General features: G+C 36.2%; 1 protein-coding gene across 2 annotated transcripts in view; it reads right to left on the reverse strand.

The window, feature by feature from the left end:
• Nucleotides 1-24,479, reverse strand: part of LOC102802400 (polyamine-transporting ATPase 13A3-like) — a 340,426-nt gene that overhangs the window by 23,314 nt on the left and 292,633 nt on the right. For both annotated transcript variants that reach the window (XM_085508596.1, XM_085508595.1), the window contains 2 exons: nt 785-881; nt 463-535 (listed from right to left, as the gene is read on the reverse strand). In XM_085508596.1, coding sequence (XP_085364722.1) covers nt 463-535; nt 785-881 — 170 coding nt within the window. The remainder of the gene's footprint in view (nt 1-462; nt 536-784; nt 882-24,479) is intronic.

Consider the following 24,479-nt stretch of genomic DNA (forward strand, 5'->3'; position numbering starts at 1 on the left):
CCATGTGGTGTGTATCTTTCCACATGATCAGTGGTGGATTTCTACCATGTGGTGTGTACCTGTCCACAGGATCATTAGTGCATATCTTTCCATGTAGCATATAGTTTTCCACATGATCTATGGTAGATATCTTTCCATGTGGTATGTACCTTTCCACAAGATCATTGGCAAGTACTTTATATTAAACAGCCATGGGATTCTGCCTTTATTCTTATGATTAAAGTCAGTTCAGTGAATTACTATTTTGTTTGTTGTTACAGCTTCCAACTAATTCAATTTACATAATAGAATGAATTTAATTTTTTTTCTATTCATATTATTGATGTTACTTTGTCAAAAAGAAGGATCCTATTCATTTTTGCTTTCAATCTGCACAACATTTTTGGAAAACAAATAATCACTGTAAAACTTGATTGCATGTCCTTTTGACCTACTGCTTTCTTTTCCATGACCAATACTTACTGAGAATAGCCACCACAGTGATGATACATATGTCAATATATAAAAACATTATATCACCAAGATTGGACATTATCTGAAAATAGAATAAAGAAAAAAAAAAATTTTTTTACAAAACAAGAAACCTGACAGTTGTATTTGTATTTATCCGTTGTATTGTGTCTGTACGATGAGATTAACTATCAGCCACGGTTATTAGTAAAATGTATTGTAATTTATTGAGTGGTATTCTTATGTGCGATTAAAATATCAGTAAAAAAGACAACAAACAAACACACATGATGAGACAACTCTTTCTTTTCTTATTTGGTCACAGAATACTTACAGAATACAAAATCATGACAGACACAAACTGTATGATACTGTACAATGCCATATATTTAAACATACTAAATGAGGTGACTAGAGCAGCTCTTCCTTCTCTGTCAAAATAGAAAATATAGACATTGTTAAATCACAGATTACACATTAATATATATCAGGCAATGCCTAGCACTGACTTACCCCGGTACTTAAAATAGAAGTAATGCAATCAAAGATCGTTGAAACGTAGTATTAGAATTATTAATTGAACAACATCCTTATAATGTTTTATCACGAATGAGCCGTCAAACAAACAACACACACAATTTTAAACTGTTATACACTTTCGGGTCGTTATTGTTGTGCTTGCTATTAAAATAAGTAATTTAGATAATTATTACTGAAATGAAATGAAACAGTCAAAACATACATAAACAAGCAGCCTTTAGACTGAGATAGCTCTGCGGTTAGCAATGCAATTTTTTTTTATTAACAAATAAAAAAATACATCACAAATTAAAGCTGCAAGCAGCATCACAGGGGCCCAAGTATACATGCCATAAATAATGTCAAATGATACACAATTAGTTTGAATGATTAGTACCATGAGGTCGAAATGCAGTTGGTTCCATATATTTATTTGAGTTATAAAGGTTATTAATATATGGTCATCTGTTATTTTAATCAAATCTCTTGTTCAACGTTGTCATAATAACACAGGATTCATCATTCTAACTACAACAGTGCTTGAGTTAAAACAGTTATGATTATTAATGAGGTTAGAAGCCCCCACCCCATGCAGTTGGTTCCATATATTTATTTGAGATATTAATGTTATGAATATTAATAAGTTCACATGACCATAAATGGTCATCTGTTATTTTAATCAAATCTCTTGTTCATTGTTGTCATAATAACACAGGATTCATCTTCCTAACTGAAAAAGTGTTTGAGATATGGCAGTTATACATATTAATAAGTTCACATGACCATATATGGTCATTTGTTATTTTAATCAAATATCTTGTTCAACGTTGTCATAATAACACAGGATTCATCATTCTAACTACAACAGTGCTTGAGTTATAACAGTTATGCATATTAATGAGGTTAGAAGCCCCCACCCCATGGGTGCCCAGCCACGTGGCCGAGCAGTGTGCTATTGGGGCAAAATGATACATCTGATGACACAAATGCACATACAAAATTTGAAAAAAATCAGACTAATACAAAACATGTAGTTGCATAATTTCTATTTTCACAAAATCCAAGATGGCGGCCAAACCACGTGACTGATCAAAATAATATTATTTTTCTCATATGGAGCTAAGGCCAGGCATGGTAAATATAAAAACATCTAGTGGATTAGTTGACTCACCTCTGAGAAACAAATGCCCAAACTTTTGATCAATTTTGTATAAAATCCAAGATGGCGGCGAAACCACGTGACTGATCTGAAATTTTTTTTAGGTTTCTGAAAGGGTTAGATAGGGACATGCCATGACGCAATATTTGAGATTAACGCTCAAGTGTGGCATGAGTAAAAAACTACTTCCTGTTGAGAACAAACCCAAAATGGCGGCCAAACCACGTGACCAATCATAATGAATTTCTCAAATCTAAATCTGCTCCATATGTAGAAGCTAAGTACTGAATATGAGAACATTTTACTTGGCGGTTCTGAAGAAGAAGATTTTAAAGTGTTTTTTGCCGTTTTTAGGAAAAACAAAATGGCGGGAAAAGTCACATGACCGCTAAAGTTTTTATTGCTGATATTTATTACACATGAGTTGTACTATATACCATAACAAATACTAGACGCCTAGACCCTCAGAAAGTGGTCAAACGGCCACTTCCGGTTTTATTTCAATCCAATATGGCTGCCAAACTAATTGGCCAATCAAAATTCTGAAAGCATGTTGCACCAGTTCACATTAGGGACTATCAGTATAGAGCATTATCAGACCATTCCGTTCAGCAGTTTTCTCAAACGGCTTGACGAAAAAAGTTACGGAAGAAAGAAGAAGATGAAGAAGAAATTAAAGCTGCAAGCAGCATCACAGGGGCCCAAGTATACATGCCATAAATAATGTCAAATGATACACATGATACACAATTAGTTTGAATGATTAGTACAGTACCATGAGGTCGAAATGCAGTTGGTTCCATATATTTATTTGAGATATAAAGGTTATTAATATATGGTCATCATCTGTTATTTTAATCAAATCTCTTGTTCAACATAGTCATAACACAGGATTCATCTTCCTAACTGCAACAGTGTTTGAGATACAACGATTATGCATATTAATGAGCTCACATGACCATATATGGTCATCTGTTGTTTTATTCAAATCTCTTGTTTAACATCATCATAATAACACAGGTTTCATCTTCCTACCTGCAACAGTGCTTGAGATATAACAGTTATGCATATTAATGAGTTCACATGACCATATATGGTCATATGTTATTTTAATCAAATCTAGGGTTCACTGTTGTCATGATAACACAGGAATCATCTTCCTACCTGCAACAGTGCTTGAGATATAACAGTTATGCATATTAATGAGTTCACATGACCATATATGGTAATCTGTTATTTTAATGAAATTGCTTGTTCACTGTTGTCATGATAACACAGGAATCATCTTCCTAACTGCAACAGTGCTTGAGATATAGCAGCTATGCATATTAATGAGGTTAGAAGCCCTCACCCCATGGGCGTGTAGCCACATGACCTAGCCATATGCCATTCAGGGGAAAGAATGTATCTAAAGAGTAGAATACACATACAAAATTTTATTCCAATCGGACTAATACAAAACATGTAGTTGCATAATTTCAATTTTCACAAAATGCAAGATGGCGGCCAAACCACGTGACTTATCGAAAATATATTATTTTTTCCATATGGAGTTGAGGCCAGGCATGGTAAATATAAAAACATCTAGTAGATTCGTTGAATCACCTCTGAGAAACAAATGCCCAAACTTTTGGTCAATTTTCCTCAAAATCCAAGATGGCGGCCAAACCATGTGACTTATCTGAAATCTTTTATAGGTTTCTGAAAGAGATTGATATAGAGATGCCATGTAGCAATATAGAAAATAATCGCTCACGTGTGGCATGAGTGAAAAACTACTTCCTGTTGAGAACAAATCCAAAATGGCGGCGAAACCACGTGACCAATCATAATGAATTTCTCAAATCTAAATCTGCTCCATATGTAGAAGCTAAGTACTGAATATGAGAACATTTTACTTGGCGGTTCTGAAGAAGAAGATTTTAAAGTGTTTTTTGCCGTTTTTAGGAAAAACAAAATGGCGGGAAAAGTCACATGACCGCTAAAGTTTTTATTGCTGATATTTATTACACATGAGTTGTACTATATACCATAACAAATACTAGACGCCTAGACCCTCAGAAAGTGGTCAAACGGCCACTTCCGGTTTTATTTCAATCCAATATGGCTGCCAAACTAATTGGCCAATCAAAATTCTGAAAGCATGTTGCACCAGTTCACATTAGGGACTATCAGTATAGAGCATTATCAGACCATTCCGTTCAGCAGTTTTCTCAAACGGCTTGACGAAAAAAGTTACGGAAGAAAGAAGAAGATGAAGAAGAAATTAAAGCTGCAAGCAGCATCACAGGGGCCCAAGTATACATGCCATAAATAATGTCAAATGATACACATGATACACAATTAGTTTGAATGATTAGTACAGTACCATGAGGTCGAAATGCAGTTGGTTCCATATATTTATTTGAGATATAAAGGTTATTAATATATGGTCATCATCTGTTATTTTAATCAAATCTCTTGTTCAACATAGTCATAACACAGGATTCATCTTCCTAACTGCAACAGTGTTTGAGATACAACGATTATGCATATTAATGAGCTCACATGACCATATATGGTCATCTGTTGTTTTATTCAAATCTCTTGTTTAACATCATCATAATAACACAGGTTTCATCTTCCTACCTGCAACAGTGCTTGAGATATAACAGTTATGCATATTAATGAGTTCACATGACCATATATGGTCATATGTTATTTTAATCAAATCTAGGGTTCACTGTTGTCATGATAACACAGGAATCATCTTCCTACCTGCAACAGTGCTTGAGATATAACAGTTATGCATATTAATGAGTTCACATGACCATATATGGTAATCTGTTATTTTAATGAAATTGCTTGTTCACTGTTGTCATGATAACACAGGAATCATCTTCCTAACTGCAACAGTGCTTGAGATATAGCAGCTATGCATATTAATGAGGTTAGAAGCCCTCACCCCATGGGCGTGTAGCCACATGACCTAGCCATATGCCATTCAGGGGAAAGAATGTATCTAAAGAGTAGAATACACATACAAAATTTTATTCCAATCGGACTAATACAAAACATGTAGTTGCATAATTTCAATTTTCACAAAATGCAAGATGGCGGCCAAACCACGTGACTTATCGAAAATATATTATTTTTTCCATATGGAGTTGAGGCCAGGCATGGTAAATATAAAAACATCTAGTAGATTCGTTGAATCACCTCTGAGAAACAAATGCCCAAACTTTTGGTCAATTTTCCTCAAAATCCAAGATGGCGGCCAAACCATGTGACTTATCTGAAATCTTTTATAGGTTTCTGAAAGAGATTGATATAGAGATGCCATGTAGCAATATTGAAAATAATCGCTCACGTGTGGCATGAGTGAAAAACTACTTCCTGTTGAGAACAAATCCAAAATGGCGGCGAAACCACGTGACCAATCATAATGAATTTCTCAAATCTAAATCTGCTCCATATGTAGAAGCTAAGTACTGAATATGAGAACATTTTACTTGGCGGTTCTGAAGAAGAAGATTTTAAAGTGTTTTTTGCCGTTTTTAGGAAAAACAAAATGGCGGGAAAAGTCACATGACCGCTAAAGTTTTTATTTCTGATATTTATTACACATGAGTTGTACTATATACCATAAAAAAATCTAGACGCCTAGACCCTCAGAAAGTGGTCAAACAGCCACTTCCGGTTTTATTTCAATCCAATATGGCTGCCAAACTAATTGGCCAATCAAAATTCTGAAAGCATGTTGCACCAGTTCACATTAGGGACTATCAGTATAGAGCATTACCAGACCATTCCGTTCAGCGGTTTTCTCAAACGGCTTGACGAAAAAAGTTACGGAAGAAAGAAGAAAGAAGAAAGAAGAAAGAAGAAAAAAACGAACAATAAGAATAGGGGCCACGCCCTACAGGCTTGGGCCCCTAAAAACCGAACAATAAGAATAGGGGCCACGCCCTACAGGCTTGGGCCCCTAAAGAAACCGGACGATAACAATAGGGGCCTCGCCCTTCGGGCTTGGGCCCCTAAAGAAACCGGACGATAACAATAGGGGCCTCGCCCTTCGGGCTTGGGCCCCTAAAAACCGGACAATAACAATAGGGGCCACGCCCTACAGGCTTGGGCCCCTAATTAAAGCTGCAAGCAGCATCACAGGGACCCAAGTATACATGCCATAAATAATGTCAAATGATACACATGATACACAATTAGTTTGAATGATTAGTACCATGAGGTCGAAATGCAGTTGGTTCCATATATTTATTTGAGATATAAAGGTTATTAATATATGGTCATCTGTTATTTTAATCAAATCTCTTGTTCAACATAGTCATGATAACACAGGATTCATCTTCCTAACTGCAACAGTGTTTGAGATACAACGATTATGCATATTAATTAGCTCACATGACCATATATGGTCATCTGTTATTTTATTCAAATCTCTTGTTTAACATCATCATAATAACACAGGTTTCATCTTCCTACCTGCAACAGTGCTTGAGATATAACAGTTATGCATACTAATGAGGTCACATGACCATATATGGTCATATGTTATTTTAATCAAATCTAAGGTTCACTGTTGTCATGATAACACAGGAATCATCTTCCTACCTGCAACAGTGCTTGAGATATAACAGTTATGCATATTAATGAGTTCACATGACCATATATGGTAATCTGTTATTTTAATGAAATTGCTTGTTCACTGTTGTCATGATAACACAGGAATCATCTTCCTAACTGCAACGTGCTTGAGATATAGCAGCTATGCATATTAATGAGGTTAGAAGCCCTCCACCCCATGGGCGCATAGCCACATGACCTAGCCATATGCCATTCAGGGGAAAGAATGTATCTAAAGAGTAGAATACACATACAAAATTTTATTACAATCGGACTAATACAAAACATGTAGTTGCATAATTTCAATTTTCACAAAATGCAAGATGGCGGCCAAACCACGTGACTTATCGAAAATATATTATTTTTTTCATATGCAGTTGAGGCCAGGCATGGTAAATATAAAAACATCTAGTAGATTCGTTAAATCACCTCTGAGAAACAAATGCCCAAACTGTTGATCAATTTTGTTTAAAATCCAAGATGGCGGCGAAACCATGTGACTGATCTGAAATCTTTTTGAGGTTTCTGAAAGGGTTTGATATACAGATGCCATGAAGCAAAATTGAAAATAATCCCTGAAGTGTTACCAGAGTAAAAAACTACTTCCTGTTTAGAAGAAATCCAAAATAGCAGCCAAACCATGTGACTAATCGTAATATTTTTTTCAAACATAAATGGGATTCATATATAGAAGCTAAATACTACATATGAGAGCATTCTGCTAGGTGGTTCTGAAGAAGAAGATTTTTAAGTGTTTTTTGCCATTTTTAGGAAAAACAAAATGGCGGGAAAAGTCACATGACCGCTAAAGTTTTTATTGCTGATATTTATTACACATGAGTTGTACTATATACCATAAAAAAATCTAGACGCCTAGACCCTCAGAAAGTGGTCAAACAGCCACTTCCGGTTTTATTTCAATCCAATATGGCTGCCAAACTAATTGGCCAATCAAAATTCTGAAAGCATGTTGCACCAGTTCACATTAGGGACTATCAGTATAGAGCATTATCAGACTATTCCGTTCAGTGGTTTTCTCAAACGGCTTGACGAAAAAAGTTACGGAAGAAAGAAGAAAGAAAGAAGAATTAAAGCCGCAAGCGGCGTCACTGGGGCCCAAGCTGACAAGATTCTGTTTCATAATTAATGTGGTCACATGTTAGACAATCAGGTAGCTTGAATTATTAGTAACATGAGGTCAAAATGAAGTTGGTACCATGTATTTACCTGGTTTGGTTATCAAAATATGGTTTTCAGGATATATAATGAGCCATGTTCTTAATAATGAGATTACATAATCATATATAAGTTGCATTTTATAGCATCAGGTAGGGATAACAGATCTCTCCAGATGGTGTCTATGTGATCTGGTAGTCGAGTGTGAAACTGAGCGAGGATGATAAATTTGTAAATTTCCCCCTTTTCTTGTTTATATAAGGGAACGTTAAGTGTGACCTTGTCGGTTATGTAGCTGAGTTCAACGTTGTAGTTGCTATTCAGTGGTATGTCTTGTTGCATGTTGCATAGATATGCGTCTATTTTATTGACAAAGTTCTGTGGGATAGATTTCTTTATTTTTTTGAGTATTTGTTCGAGTACGCGTTTTGATTGTATGTGAATAGCGCTATGCAATTCGTCATATGGTAACCATCTTCTATTATTGTGGTCAATCAGATCACCTATTTTTACAATTTTAGCGTCAACAAATGGCTGACACACGAGGGGGATTTTCTCGACATGGTGCAGTATAAGATTGTTGTTAAAAAGTGGTTCATTTAAGATGTCGTGTACCGATGATGGTTTGCCTTTGCGGATTGTTTTAAAGCTAGCCCATGTACTTAAAATGTCATAATAAAATGATTCTGTGTGTTGAGGTAAAATGGGGGGCATTTGTATAATGAATAGCTGTTTTGTAAAATTCAAGTTGGATGAGTGCTGCAGAAAGTGATCAGTGAAACTAAAACATGGGTGGACAATTGATGAGTATAGATATCTCTGAATATACTGTAGTCTGAATGCTTTCATCCGGCTTGAGATGTGGACCATGCCTTGTCCACCAAGTTTAAGAGGAATGTAGACCAGCTCAGCTGGTTTCCAATGATGTCCATGCCACAGAAAAGCAATAAAAAGTCGCTCCGCTTCTCTGACAAATGAGACAGGCGGGACCAGACAGATCAGAGGGTGAAAGATTTTAGATGCAGCAAGCTGGTTAATGACAATAATGCGGCCTCTATAGGAGATAGAGGCAGCGAAGCGCCCCCACCAGTCTAATTTAGACTTTACCTTATTGAGTGCATTCTCCCAGTTTTTATTGACAAACTCGACAGTATTCCCAATATAAACTCCAAGCATTTTTAGCCCTGTGTTATTCCATTGGATGCCCATAGGAGCGTCAGTTCTATTTTTCCAAGCTCCTACCCATAGCCCTTGTGATTTTTCATGGTTCACTTTAGCATTTGATGCTTTTTCGTACACAGCAATCCAGTGCGATAATTTTAAAAAGTCAGAATCCCTTGTGATAAAAAAGCTGACATCGTCAGCGTATGCAGTTAAATTGCATTTGCGATCTCTGTAATGTGGTATTTGTAATCCTTCAATGTTGCTTGCCGATCTAATTTTATGCAGCAGCGGCTCTATTGCTAGGGCATACAACTGACCAGAGAGGGCGCAACCTTGTCGAATGCCCCGAAGAAATGGGATTGGAGCGGTCAATGAACTATTGACACGAGCGATGCTTTGCGCATTAGTGTAGATCATTTGAATATATTGGATAAAAATATTGCCAAAGCCAAATGCCTTTAGCACATTAAAAAGGTAGTCATGGTTGACTCTATCAAACGCTTTGGACTGATCAAGTGAGACAATACCTAGAGGTAGGTTACATTTGTTGCCGTATGTCACAGTGTCACGGAGAAGGTGGATGTTGTCATAAATCTGTCTATTTGGAATGGTATAGCTCTGGTCTATGTGGATTATGTCCCCAAGTACAGTCTTTAGTCGTAGTGAGATTGTTTTGGTAAAGAGTTTATAGTCTGTGGTGAGCAGACTGACTGGTCTCCAGTTTTTGATGAGTGTATTATCCCCTTTTTTTGGAAGTAGTGCAATGACTGCCCTTTGACATGACAAAGGGAGTGCGCCATCCTCGATGGATGCTAAAAGAACCTCATGTAAGTCGTGCCCGATTACGGGCCAAAATTGCTTAAAAAATTCACAGGGAAGTCCATCTATTCCGGGAGTTTTCCCATTAGGGATAAGTTTAACCGAAGCAGAAAGCTCTTCAAAAGAGATTTGTTCATCGCACAGGGAGATTGCATCATCGCTAAGTTGAGGCAGATTTTGAAGAATTTCATTTTGAGCCTCCATGCAAACAGGGTCAGGGGAGAACAAATCGGAATAAAACTCTTTAACGATGTGGCGAATGTCTTTTGGGTTTTCAGTGAGAGTATTGCTGTGATTACGTAGCTGAGATATTGTGCGTTTGGAACCCTTGTTTCTTTCAAGATCTAAGAAAAAAGCACAACATTCATCGGATTCGTTCAGTAGTTTATGGCGCGAACGAATATTAGCCCCACGTGTTTCAAGTTTTTTCAGTTCACGCAGTGCACTTTTCTTTTGTTCATATATGTTTTTGAGAGATGGGTCGTTCGCAAGACGTGTCTCGATATTATCAATTTCGTTTTGCAGTTTATTCTTTTCAAGTTTGTTATTTTGCGATTTGTTGCTACAGTATTGTTTTGTTAGTTCTTTAATTTTGTATTTGCCAACGTCCCACCACAGTTGTATTTTTGAGTATTTTGACTTTTGTATTCGCCATTGCGACCAGAAATCGGCAATGGTTTCGCAGAACGTTTTGTCTTCTAAAAGACTGGTATTAAAACACCAGAGTGGAGGGTGATTTCCAACCTTTTTCTGTGCTATAACAAGTTTTAAAGGTTTATGATCGGATAGAGTTGATGCAGAGTCAATTAACACACTAATGATTTTTGATGCTAGCGTGTTAGTGATGTAGAACCTGTCCAGTCGGGAGTAACTGTCACCTCTTGACCAAGTAAATGCCCTGGTGTTGCCGTGGAAGCGACGCCAGGCGTCTATGAACTTAAAACGATTAACAATATTTTGCAATACTTGTGTTGAAGGGGCATTGGGTTCAAACGTGCGGTTGCGGTCGAGCGATGGATTTAAGGTGCAGTTAAAATCTCCGCCCACAATTATACAGTCATTTTTATCAAGTTCATTTATGGTTTTTTTTCAATGTGTTAAAAAATGCAGAACGCTCAACACCATTTGTGGGTGCATATACATTCAATAAGTGGTACCTGGATCCGTTTACAGTAGCATTGACGTGTAATAACCTGCCATTGACTATACTACGTGAAGAGTTGATTGTGATGTTTTTGTTTGGAGACACAAGAATGGCAACACCTGCTGATGTTGTGGTGCCATGTGAGAAAGCAATAGGAGCGCGCCATACAATTTGCCACCTGGCTTCGTCAGCATGAAGCGAGTGGGTTTCTTGCAGAAAACATAGATCGGCATTCTGGTTTAGTTTTAAATAGTTGAAAACACTGTGACGTTTTAAAGAATCACGGCATCCATTTACATTCCATGTTGCCACAGAGATGTTCAGCATGATAAGATGTAGTAATAACAATCGGTAGTACATGACAAGTAGAGATGCGTTATAAAGAAATATATCTTGTGTTGATAAGTAGATATCGAGGTCATTAACATAGTAATTGTTGTACTGTTCAATGCTAATAAGCATAGAAGACACAAAGTGACAATACATGATCTTATGTCGGTCATAAGGTTATCTGGTGACGTGAAAGCATATATATTATATTTTGAAATACAGTAGTTATTTGGTGTTTCAGCACAGAGTTTATAATAAACTTTACTGTAAACAAGCAAACAAGTGTACTTAGTGATAAGGTATAATATCACTACGATGAACGTATTTGAATGTGCTTGTAAAGTATAAATATATATTGTTTTATTTATACTAACGTATATGCAGTTCGTTATAGGTTGGGTGTATAGCTTGAAATACTCAGTGAGTAGATTGGGTGATATTGGGCAGCTACGCTTAAAGGCAAGGAAGTTGCAGCAAGCCGCTGTGAAAACACCGAGTGTGTATAATATTAGTGTAATAGAGATATATAACATTTGTTTAAAAATATATGTACAGTTTATTTCTAAGTTAAAAACGAGTTTATAGTCCACAGAGTGTAGACTAGGTGCATGTCGGCGGGAATATCTGACAATTCGTATCACCGTGGTACCGACACAAAAACACATTACCATTGGAATAAATATATTCAAATATACTTTGCTTTCAGAGCAGAATACACAGTTTACTATAACAAAGAGTTTATAGTCCACGATATGTAGACTCGGCGAGTGCTTAATAGCCCACTCAAACATACTAGTACTTATCACCGTAACATGTAGGCAAGACGTCTGTGAGATATAATACATGCTGATTTTGAAAATACGTATATAATTTGTTTTAGTTTGGGCATGAGCTTTATAGTCCGTGACATGTAGACTAAATGTAGTCAAGTGTGAGGTTTGAAAGGCAAAGGTCACCACGGCTGTGTTATGCACAAAGGAGACTAGTAGAATATAAAAGTATACTTTATTTTGATGTTGGCATATACAGTTTATTTTGATTATGATAAAGAGTTTATTGTCCACGATGTGTAGACCGTCTGTAACCAAGACATACCATTCAGTGGTGATTATCAATATCACCATGGCAACATAATACAGGCAAAAAACGTGAGCATTGTGAAAATATATTTCTTCTGCGGCGATACATATGTAGTTAGTAATAGTTGAGATAAAGAGTTTATAGTCCACGATGTGCAGACTGTCTGTAACCAAGACATGCCATTCAGTGGTGATTATCAATATCACCATGGTAACGGCACGTGAGCAGAGAATGTGTATGCTGTGAAAATACATTTCTTCCATAGTGTTGTTTATGTAATTACTAGTAGTTGTGATAGAGGGTTTATAGTCCACGTTATGCAGACTCTTAGTTGTCAAGTGAAACCATTTAATGTACATTATCCATATTGCTATAGCAACCACTTGTGAATGCGTGGTCGATGAGGGAGGCATTCTATTAGAGCAGTCAGTGGACTGACATGCACTAGATATACTATTGACAAATATAATGGTAATAAAGGAAAAAGTGTGATACATTACGACTTATATTGTAGGTTACGAGACTTTATGTAACTCTGAAGTTTTATTAGTACTTTCTGAATGCGAGCTTTTTCTAATGCACCAGGAACACCAGAGTTCCGAAGTAGCTTAAAAGACTTGTATAATTTACGTGCGTCAGAGCAGTAGTCCAAGCATCGATCTACGATTTTTTTTGAACCTTTGATGTCTTTCAATAATTTCATGAGTTGATCAAATTGTATCGTATCCCCAGATTGATCTGATTGATATATTTGATCTGAGATATCAGAGTGTATGGACGCTATGTCTGAACACTCACTAATGTTGTCCTCATTATCAAAGTCACTTTCATCACTCGCCCCCACCATTGGATTGGGTTTCGGGGGTGGGGTAAGAAAGTAGGATGTTGTTGAAGGAGGGGGTCGTACCCTCTCTTCTTCGGATAATATATGTGCATTTCTATCAAAAGGATCAATAAAAGTGTCGCTGATGGTGTTTACCTCTTTGTTTGTTGTAGTATTACCATTGGTGGTGTTATTGTCATTTGTCAACTTGTTACTAACATTTATATTGTTATCAGTTTTTGTGTTTTCATGATCATTATTCGTTTTTCCATGTTGGGTGTTGTGATTATCATCATTAGTATTATCAATTTTAGCTTGCTTCTTTGCGTGGGACGAACTTGAAACAGTTTTTGATTTAGTTTCAATACGTTTAATTGATTTTGTAAGAGCAACATTTATACTTTCAGTAATAATGCTTTCGATTATGTCATTAACTGTGGTGTCATTAGTGTCAATATTGGTTTCCATTGGTGTGACCGTTTCGTTATTCATTCCATTGAGTTTGTTCAAACTCACATTAGTGTCATCAGTCAGGTTGCGAGGACAATTTCTGCGTATATGTCCAGTCTCTTTACATTGAAAACAGCGCATTTCATCAGTTGAAATATACACAGAATAAGGACGACCCTCAAACATAACACTAATTAACCCGTTAATATGCTCACTCTTCAATAAAACAAATGCTTGTCTACGGAAAGATTTAACGTGTTTCAAGGATTCTGACTTGCATCCTAGAGAGATCGTACGCATACTTCCCACAACACGCCCATAAACAGACAATTCCTTTACAAGTAAAGAATCAGGAATAAATGGTGGAACGTTGGATAATATGACACGTGTTGCAGGTTTCACCAGCTGTTCAATGCAAACAAGTTGCTCCTCAATGACAATACCCAAACTTATGACATAGTCAACCAAGTCTGTTGAAGACAGAAAAACAACGACAGAGCGGTTCATTCTGGACGCAGCTATGATATTTTCATCTCCAATAACAGCGCCAATTGCAGAGACATACTGTTCAACTGTAAAGTTTTCAAATGAGGCGCACCTCACAGCGTGTTTTCGCGTAAGTGAAACGCCAGGTGGTCGATAAGTGGGGGCGGCCATCTTGCCAGCCCCACACAAACCAACACAAAAATAAAATCAAACAAAAATCTCAGCAATCCGCTGGTATTAGAAAACAAAAACCAAGTAGAAATGATATAGAAAGTACCACGATAATAGTGGTGGTAAAATTAAACAATAGAAGCACTTCCCTGGCTTAAAATGAACCAATATCCTGGAGCTCCAGTAAAGCACGTCCTCTCTCCATAGAAGAAAGAAGAAGAAAAAACCGGACAATAAGAATAGGGGCCTCGCCCTTTGGGCTTGGGCCCCTAATTAAAGCCGCAAGCGGCGTCACCGGGGCCCAAGCTGACAAGATTCTGTTTCATAATTAATGTGGTCACATGTAAGACAATCAGGTAGCTTGAATTATCAGTAACATGAGGTCAAAATGAAGTTGGTACCATGTATTTACCTGGTTTGGTTATCAAAATATGGTTTTCAGGATATATAATGAGCCATGTTCTTAATAATGAGATTACATAATCATATATAGCCATTTTTAATGTCAGTTACATCTTTCATTCAATGTCTTCATAATGACACTAGTTACATGTCCTGCTCTGCGACAGTGCTTAGATATGACTGCTTTGCATATTAATGAGTTCACATGACCATATATGGTCATCTGTTATTTTAATCAAATCTCTTGTTCACTGTTGTCATAATAACACAGGATTCATCTTCCTAACTGCAACAGTGTTTAAGATATAATGGTTATGCATATTAATGAGTCACATGACCATATATGGTCATCTGTTATTTTAATCAAATCTCTTGTTCACTGTTGTCATAATAACACAGGATTCATCTTCCTAACTGCGACAGTGTTTTAGATATGACTGCTATGCATATTAATGAGTTCACATGACCATATATGGTTATCTGTTATTTTAATCAAATCTCTTGTTCACTGTTGTCATAATGACACAGGATTTATCTTCCTAACTGCGACAGTGTTTAAGATATAATGGTTGTGCATATTAATGAGTTCACATGACCATATATGGTTATCTGTTATTTTAATCAAATCTCTTGTTCACTGTTGTCATAATGACACAGGATTCATCTTCCTAACTGCAACAGTGTTTGAGATATAACGATTACGCATATTAATGAGCTCACGTGACTATATATGGTCATCTGTTATTTTAATCAAATCTTTTGTTCAATGTTGTCATAATAACACAGGTTTCCACTTCCTAACTGCAACAGTGTTTGAGATATGACAGTTATGCATATTAATGAGCTCACATGACCATATATGGTCATTTGTTATTTTAATCGAATCTCTTGTTCAAGGTTGTCATAATAACACAGGATTCATCATCCTAACTACAACAGTGCTTGAGTTATAACAGTTATGCATATTAATGAGGTTAGAAGCCCCCACCCCATGGGTGCCTAGCCACGTGGCCTAGCAGTGTGCTATTGGGGCAAAATGATGCATCTGATGACACAAATGCACATACAAAATTTGAAAGAAATCAGACTAATACAAAACATGTAGTTGCATAATTTCTATTTTCACAAAATCCAAGATGGCGGCCAAACCACGTGACTGATCAAAATAATATTATTTTTCTCGTATGCAGCTAAGGCCAGGCATGGTAAATATAAAAACATCTAGTAGATTGGTTGAATCGTCTCTGAGAAACAAATACCCAAACTTTTGGTCAATTTTGCTTAAAATCCAAAATGGCGGCCAAACCATGTGACTGATCTGAATTTTTTTTTAGGTTTCTGAAAGGGCTTGATACACAGATGCCATGAAGCAAAATTGAAAATATTCCCTCAAGTGTTGCCAGAGTAAAAAACTACTTCCTGTTTAGAAGAAATCCAAAATGGTGGCCAAACCACGTGACCAATCGTAAACATTTTTTCAAACGTAAATGGGATTCATATATAGAAGCTAAATACAACATATGAGAGCATTCTGCTAGGTGGTTCTGAAGAAGAAGATTTTCAAGTATTTTTTGCCGTTTTTAGGAAAAACAAAATGGCGGGAAAAGTCACGTGACCGCTAAAGTTTTTATTGCAGATATCTATTACACATGAGTTGTACTATATACCATAACAAAATCTAGACGCCTAGACCCTCAGAAAGTGGTCAAACAGCCACTTCCGGTTTTATTTCAATCCAATATGGCTGCCAAACTAATTGACCAATCTAAATTCTGAAAGCATGTTGCACCAGTTCACATTAGGGACTATCAGTATAGAGCATTATCGGATCATTCTGTTCAGCGGTTTTCTCAAACGGCTTGACGAAAAAAGTTACGGAAGAAAGAAGAAGAAAAAACCGGACAATAAGAATAGGGGCCTCGCCCTTTGGGCTTGGGCCCCTAATTAAAGCCGCAAGCGGCGTCACCGGGGCCCAAGCTGATAAGATTCTGTTTCATAATTAATGAGGTCACATGTTAGACAATCAGCTGCAGGTAGATTGTATTATCAGTAACATGAGGTCGAAATGAAGTTGGTACCACGTATTTACCTGGTTTGGTTATCGAAATATGGTTTTCAGGATATATAATGAGCCATGTTCTTATGCACAATAATGAGATTACATAATCATATATAGCCATTTCTAATGTCAGTTACATCTTTCATTCAATGTCTTCATAATGACACTTGTTACATGTCCTGCTCTGCGACAGTGTTTTAGATATGACTGCTTGCATATTAATGAGTTCACATGACCATATATGGTCATCTGTTATTTTTAATCAAATCTCTTGTTCACTGTTGTCATAATAACACAGGATTCATCTTCCTAACTGCAACAGTGTTTAAGATATAATGGTTATGCATATTAATGAGTTCACATGACCATATATGGTCATCTGTTATTTTAATCAAATCTCTTGTTCACCGTTGTCATAATGACACAGGATTCATCTTCCTAACTGCAACAGTGTTTGAGATATAACGATTACGCATATTAATGAGCTCACGTGACTATACATGGTCATCTGTTATTTTAATCAAATCTTTTGTTCAATGTTGTCATAATAACACAGGATTCCACTTCCTAACTGCAAAAGTGTTTGAGATATGACAGTTATGCATATTAATGAGCTCACATGACCATATATGGTCATTTGTTATTTTAATCGAATCTCTTGTTCAAGGTTGTCATAATAACACAGGATTCATCATCCTAACTACAACAGTGCTTGAGTTATAACAGTTATGCATATTAATGAGGTTAGAAGCCCCCACCCCATGGGTGCCCAGCCATGTGGCCTAACAGTGTGCTATTGGGGCAAAATGATGCATCTGATGACACAAATGCACATACAAAATTTGAAAGAAATCAGACTAATACAAAACATGTAGTTGCATAATTTCTATTTTCACAAAATCCAAGATGGCGGCCAAACCACGTGACTGATCATAATAATATTATTTTTCTCGTATGCAGCTAAGGCCATGCATGGTAAATATAGAAACATCTAGTAGATTGGTTGAATCGTCTCTGAGAAACAAATACCCAAACTTTTGGTCAATTTTACTTAAAATCCAAAATGGCGGCCAAACCATGTGACTGATCTGAAATTTTTTTTAGGTTTCTGAAAGGGCTTGGTACACAGATGCCATGAAGGAAAATTGAAAATATTCCCTCAAGTGTTGCCAGAGTAAAAAACTACTTCCTGTTTAGAAGAAATCCAAAATGGTGGCCAAACCACGTGACCAATCGTAAACATTTTGTCAAACATAAATGGGATTCATATATAGAAGCTAAATACTACATATGAGAGCATTCTGCTTGGTGGTTCTGAAGAAGAAGATTTTTGAGTGTTTTATGCCGTTTTTAGGAAAAACAAAATGGCGGGAAAAGTCACATGACCGCTAAAGTTTTTATTTCTGATATTTATTACATATGAGTTGTACTATATACCATAAAAAAATCTAGACGCCTAGACCCTCAGAAAGTGGTCAAACAGTCACTTCCGGTTTTATTTCAATCCAATATGGCTGCCAAACTAATTGGCCAATCAAAATTCTGAAAGCATGTTGCACCAGTTCACATTAGGGAGTATCAGTATAGAGTATTATTAGACTATTCCGTTCAGCGGTTTTCTCAAACGGCTTGACGAAAAAAGTTACGGAAGAAAGAAGAAAGAAAGAAGAAAGAAAGATTAAAGCCGCAAGCGGCGTCACCGGGGCCCAAGCTGACAAGATTCTGTTTCATAATTAATGTGGTCACATGTTAGACAATCAGGTAGCTTGAATTATCAGTAACATGAGGTCAAAATGAAGTTGGTACCATGTATTTACCTGGTTTGGTTATCGAAATATGGTTTTCAGGATATATAATGAGCCATGTTCTTAATAATGAGATTACATAATCATATATAGCCATTTCTAATGTCAGTTACATCTTTCATTCAATGTCTTCATAATGACACTTGTTACACGTCCTGCTCTGCGACAGTGTTTTAGATATGACTGCTTTGCATATTAATGAGTTCACATGACCATATATGGTCATCTGTTATTTTTAATCAAATCTCTTGTTCACTGTTGTCATAATAACACAGGATTCATCTTCCTAACTGCAACAGTGTTTAAGATATAATGGTTATGCATATTAATGAAATCACATGACCATATATGGTTATCTGTTATTTTAATCAAATCTCTTGTTCACTGTTGTCATAACACAGGATTCATCTTCCTAACTGCAACAGTGTTTAAGATATAATGGTTATGCATATTAATGAGTTCACATGACCATATATGGTCATCTGTTATTTTAATCAAATCTCTTGTTCACTGTTGTCATAATAACACAGGATTCATCTTCCTAACTGCGACAGTGTTTTAGATATGACTGCTATGCATATTAATGAGTTCACATGACCATATATGGCTATCTGTTATTTTAATCAAATCTCTTGTTCACTGTTGTTATAATGACACAGGATTTATCTTCCTAACTGCAACAGTGTTTAAGATATAATGGTTATGCATATTAATGAGTTCACATGACCATATATGGTTATCTATTATTTTAATCAAATCTCTTGTTAACTGTTGTCATAATGACACAGGATTCATCTTCCTAACTTCATCAGTGTTTGAGATATAACGATTACGCATATTAATGAGCTCACGTGACTATATATGGTCATCTGTTATTTTAATCAAATCTTTTGTTCAATGTTATCATAATAACACAGGATTCCACTTCCTAACTGCAACAGTGTTTGAGATATGACAGTTATGCATATTAATGAGCTCACATGACCATATATGGTCATTTGTTATTTTAATCGAATCTCTTGTTCAAGGTTGTCATAATAACACAGGATTCATCATCCTAACTACAACAGTGCTTGAGTTATAACAGTTATGCATATTAATGAGGTTAGAAGCCCCCACCCCATGGGTGCCCAGCCACGTGGCCTAACAGTGTGCTATTGGGGCAAAATGATGCATCTGATGACACAAATGCACATACAAAATTTGAAAGAAATCAGACTAATACAAAACATGTAGTTGCATAATTTCTATTTTCACAAAATCCAAGATGGCGGCCAAACCACGTGACTGATCAAAATAATATTATTTTTCTCGTATGCAGCTAAGGCCAGGCATGGTAAATATAAAAACATCTAGTAGATTGGTTGAATCGTCTCTGAGAAACAAATACCCAAACTTTTGGTCAATTTTGCTTAAAATCCAAAATGGCGGCCAAACCATGTGACTGATCTGAAATTTTTTTTAGGTTTCTGAAAGGGCTTGATACACAGATGCCATGAAGCAAAATTGAAAATATTCCCTCAAGTGTTGCCAGAGTAAAAAACTACTTTCTGTTTAGAAGAAATCCAAAATGGTGGCCAAACCACGTGACCAATCGTAAACATTTTTTCAAACATAAATGGGATTCATATATAGAAGCTAAATACTACATATGAGAGCATTCTGCTTGGTGGTTCTGAAGAAGAAGATTTTCAAGTGTTTTTTGCCGTTTTTAGGAAAAACAAAATGGCGGGAAAAGTCACATGACCGCTAAAGTTTTTATTGCTGATATTTATTACACATGAGTTGTACTATATACCATAAAAAAATCTAGACGCCTAGACCCTCAGAAAGTGGTCAAACAGCCACTTCCGGTTTTATTTCAATCCAATATGGCTGCCAAACTAATTGTCCAATCGAAATTCTGAAAGCATGTTGCACCAGTTCACATTATGGACTATCAGTATAGAGCATTATCAGACCATTCTGTTCAGCGGTTTTCTCAAACGGCTTGACGAAAAAAGTTATGGAAGAAAGAAGAAGATGATGAAGAAGAAATTAAAGCCGCAAGCGGCGTCACCGGGGCCCAAGCTGATAAGATTGTGTTTCATAATTAATGAGGTCACATGTTAGACAATCAGGTAGCTTGAATTATTCGTAACATGAGGTCAAAATGAAGTTGGTACCATGTATTTACCTGGTTTGGTTATCGAAATATGGTTTTCAGGATATATAATGAGCCATGTTCTTATGCACAATAATGAGATTACATAATCATATATAGCCATTTCTAATGCCAGTTACATCTTTCATTCAATGTCTTCATAATGACACTAGTTACATGTCCTGCTCTGCGACAGTGTTTTAGATATGACTGCTTTGCATATTAATGAGTTCACATTACCATATATGGTCATCTGTTATTTTAATCAAATCTCTTGTTCACTGTTGTCATAATAGCACAGGATTCATCTTCCTAACTGCAACAGTGCTTAAGATATAATGGTTATGCATATTAATGAGTTCAAATGACCATATATGGTCATCTGTTATTTTAATCAAATCTCTTGTTCACTGTTGTCATAATAACACAGGATTCATCTTCCTAACTGCAACAGTGTTTAAGATATAATGGTTATGCATATTAATGAGCTCACATGACCATATATGGTCATCTGTTATTTTAATCAAATCTCTTGTTCAACGTTGTCATAATAACACAGGATTCATCTTCCTAACTGCAACAGTGTTTGAGATATGACAGTTATGCATATTAATGAGTTCACATGACCATATATGGTCATCTGTTATTTTAATCAAATCTCTTGTTTAACATCATCATAATAACACAGGTTTCATCTTCCTACCTGCAACAGTGCTTAGGATATAACAGTTATGCATATTAATGAGCTCACATGGCCATATATGGTCATCTGTTATTTTAATCAAATCTCTTGTTGAATGTTGTCATAATAACACAGGATTCATCTTCCTAACTGCAACAGTGTTTGAGATATGACAGTTATGCATATTAATGAGCTCACATCTCCATATATGGTCATCTGTTATTTTAATCAAATCTTTTGTTCAATGTTGTCATAATAACACAGGATTCCACTTCCTAACTGCAACAGTGTTTGAGATATGACAGTTATGCATATTAATGAGCTCACATGACCATATATGGTCATTTGTTATTTTAATCGAATCTCTTGTTCAACGTTGTCATAATAACACAGGATTCATCATCCTAACTATAACAGTGCTTGAGTTATAACAGTTATGCATATTAATGAGGTTAGAAGCCCCCACCCCATGGGTGCCCAGCCACGTGGCCTAGCAGTGTGCTATTGGGGCAAAATGATGCATCTGATGACACAAATGCACATACAAAATTTGAAAGAAATCAGACTAATACAAAACATGTAGTTGCATAATTTCTATTTTCACAAAATCCAAGATGGTGGCCAAACCACGTGACCGATCAAAATAATATTATTTTTCTCAAATGGAGCTAAGGCCAGGCATGCTAAATATAAAAACATCTAGTAGATTGGTTGAATCACCTCTGAGAAACAAATGCCCAAACTTTTGGTCAATTTTGCTTAAAATCCAAGATGGCGGCCAAACCATGTGACTGATCTGAAATCTTTCTTAGGTTTCTGAAAGCGTTTGATATACAGATGCCATGAAGCAAAATTGAAAATAATCCCTCAAGTGTTGCCAGAGTAAAATACTACTTCCTGTTTAGAAGAAATCCAAAATGGTGGCCAAACCACTTGACCAATCGTAATAATTTTTTCAAACATAAATGGGATTCATATATAGAAGCTTAATACTACATATGATAGCATTCTGCTTGGTGGTTCTGAAGAAGAAGATTTTTTAGTGTTTTTTGCCGTTTTTAGGAAAAACAAAATGGCGGGAAAAGTCACATGACCGCTAAAGTTTTTATTGCTGATATCTATTACACATGAGTTGTACTATATACCATAAAAAAAATCTAGACGCCTAGACCCTCAGAAAGTGGTCAAACAGCCACTTCCGGTTTTATTTCATTTCAACATGGCTGCCAAACTAATTGACCAATCGAAATTCTGAAAGCATGTTGCACCAGTTCACATTAGGGACTATCAGTAGAGAGCATTTTCAGACTATTCAGTTCAGCAGTTTTCTCAAACGGCTTGACGAAAGAAGTTGTGGAAGAAAGAAGAAGAAAGAAGAAATTAAAGCCGCAAGCGGCGTCACCGGGGCCCAAGCTGATAAGATTCTGTTACATAATTAATGAGGTCACATGTTAGACAATCAGGTAGCTTGAATTATCAGTAACATGAGGTCGAAATGAAGTTGGTACCATGTATTTACCTGGTTTGGTTATAGAAATATGGTTTTCAGGATATATAATGAGCCATGTTCTTATGCACAATAATGAGATTACATAATCATATATAGCCATTTCTAATGTCAGTTACATCTTTCATTCAATGTCTTCATAATGACACTAGTTACACGTCCTGCTCTGCGACAGTGTTTCAGATATGACTGCTATGCATATTAATGAGTTCACATGACCATATATGGTCATCTGTTATTTTAATCAAATCTCTTGTTCACTGTTGTCATAATAACACAGGATTCATCTTCCTAACTGCTACAGTGTATAAGATATAATGGTTATGCATATTACTGAGTTCACATGACCATATATGGTCATCTGTTATTTTCATCAAATCTCTTGTTCACTGTTGTCATAATAACACAGGATTCATCTTCCTAACTGCAACAGTGTTTAAGATTTATCGGTTATGCATATTAACGTGCTCACATGACCATATATGGTCATCTGTTATTTTAATCAAATCTCTTGTTCAACGTTGTCATAATAACACAGGATTCATCATCCTAACTACAACAGTGCTTGAGTTATAACAGTTATGCATATTAATGAGGTTAGAAGCCCCCACCCCATGGGTACCCAGCCACGTGGCCTAGCAGTGTGCTATTGGGGAAAAATGATGCATCTGATGACACAAATGCACATACAAAATTTGAAAGAAATCAGACAAATACAAAACATGTAGTTGCATAATTTCTATTTTCACAAAATCCAAGATGGCGGCCAAACCACGTGACTGATCAAAATAATATTATTTTTCTCATATGGAGCTAAGGCCAGGCATGGTAAATATAAAAACATCTAGTAGATAGGTTGAATCATCTCTGAGAATCAAATGCCCAAACTTTTGGTCAATTTTGCCTAAAATCCAAAATGGCGGCCAAACCATGTGACTGATCTGAAATCTGTTTTAGGTTTCTGAAAGGGTTTGATATACAGATGCCATGAAGCAAAATTGAAAATAATCCCTCAAGTGTTGCTAGAGTAAAAAACTACTTCCTGTTTAGAAGAAATCCAAAATGGTGGCCAAACCACGTGACCAATCGTAATAATTTTTTCAAACGTAAATGGGATTCATATATAGAAGCTAAATACTACATATGAGAGCATTCTGCTTGGTGGTTCTAAAGAAGAAGATTTATAAGTGTTTTTTGCCGTTTTTAGGAAAAACAAAATGGCGGGAAAAGTCACATGACCGCTAAAGTTTTTATTGCTGATATCTATTACACATGAGTTGTACTATATACCATAAAAAAATCTAGACGCCTAGACCCTCAGAAAGTGGTCAAACAGCCACTTCCGGTTTTATTTCAATTCAATATGGCTGCCAAACTAATTGACCAATCGAAATTCTGAAAGCATGTTGCACCAGTTCACATTAGGGACTATCAGTATAGAGCATTATCAGATCATTCTGTTCAGCGGTTTTCTCAAACGGCTTGACGAA

This window comes from Saccoglossus kowalevskii, chromosome 15 (assembly GCF_978046115.1).
Source record: "Saccoglossus kowalevskii chromosome 15, keSacKowa6.1, whole genome shotgun sequence".
Classification (NCBI taxonomy): domain Eukaryota; kingdom Metazoa; phylum Hemichordata; class Enteropneusta; family Harrimaniidae; genus Saccoglossus; species Saccoglossus kowalevskii.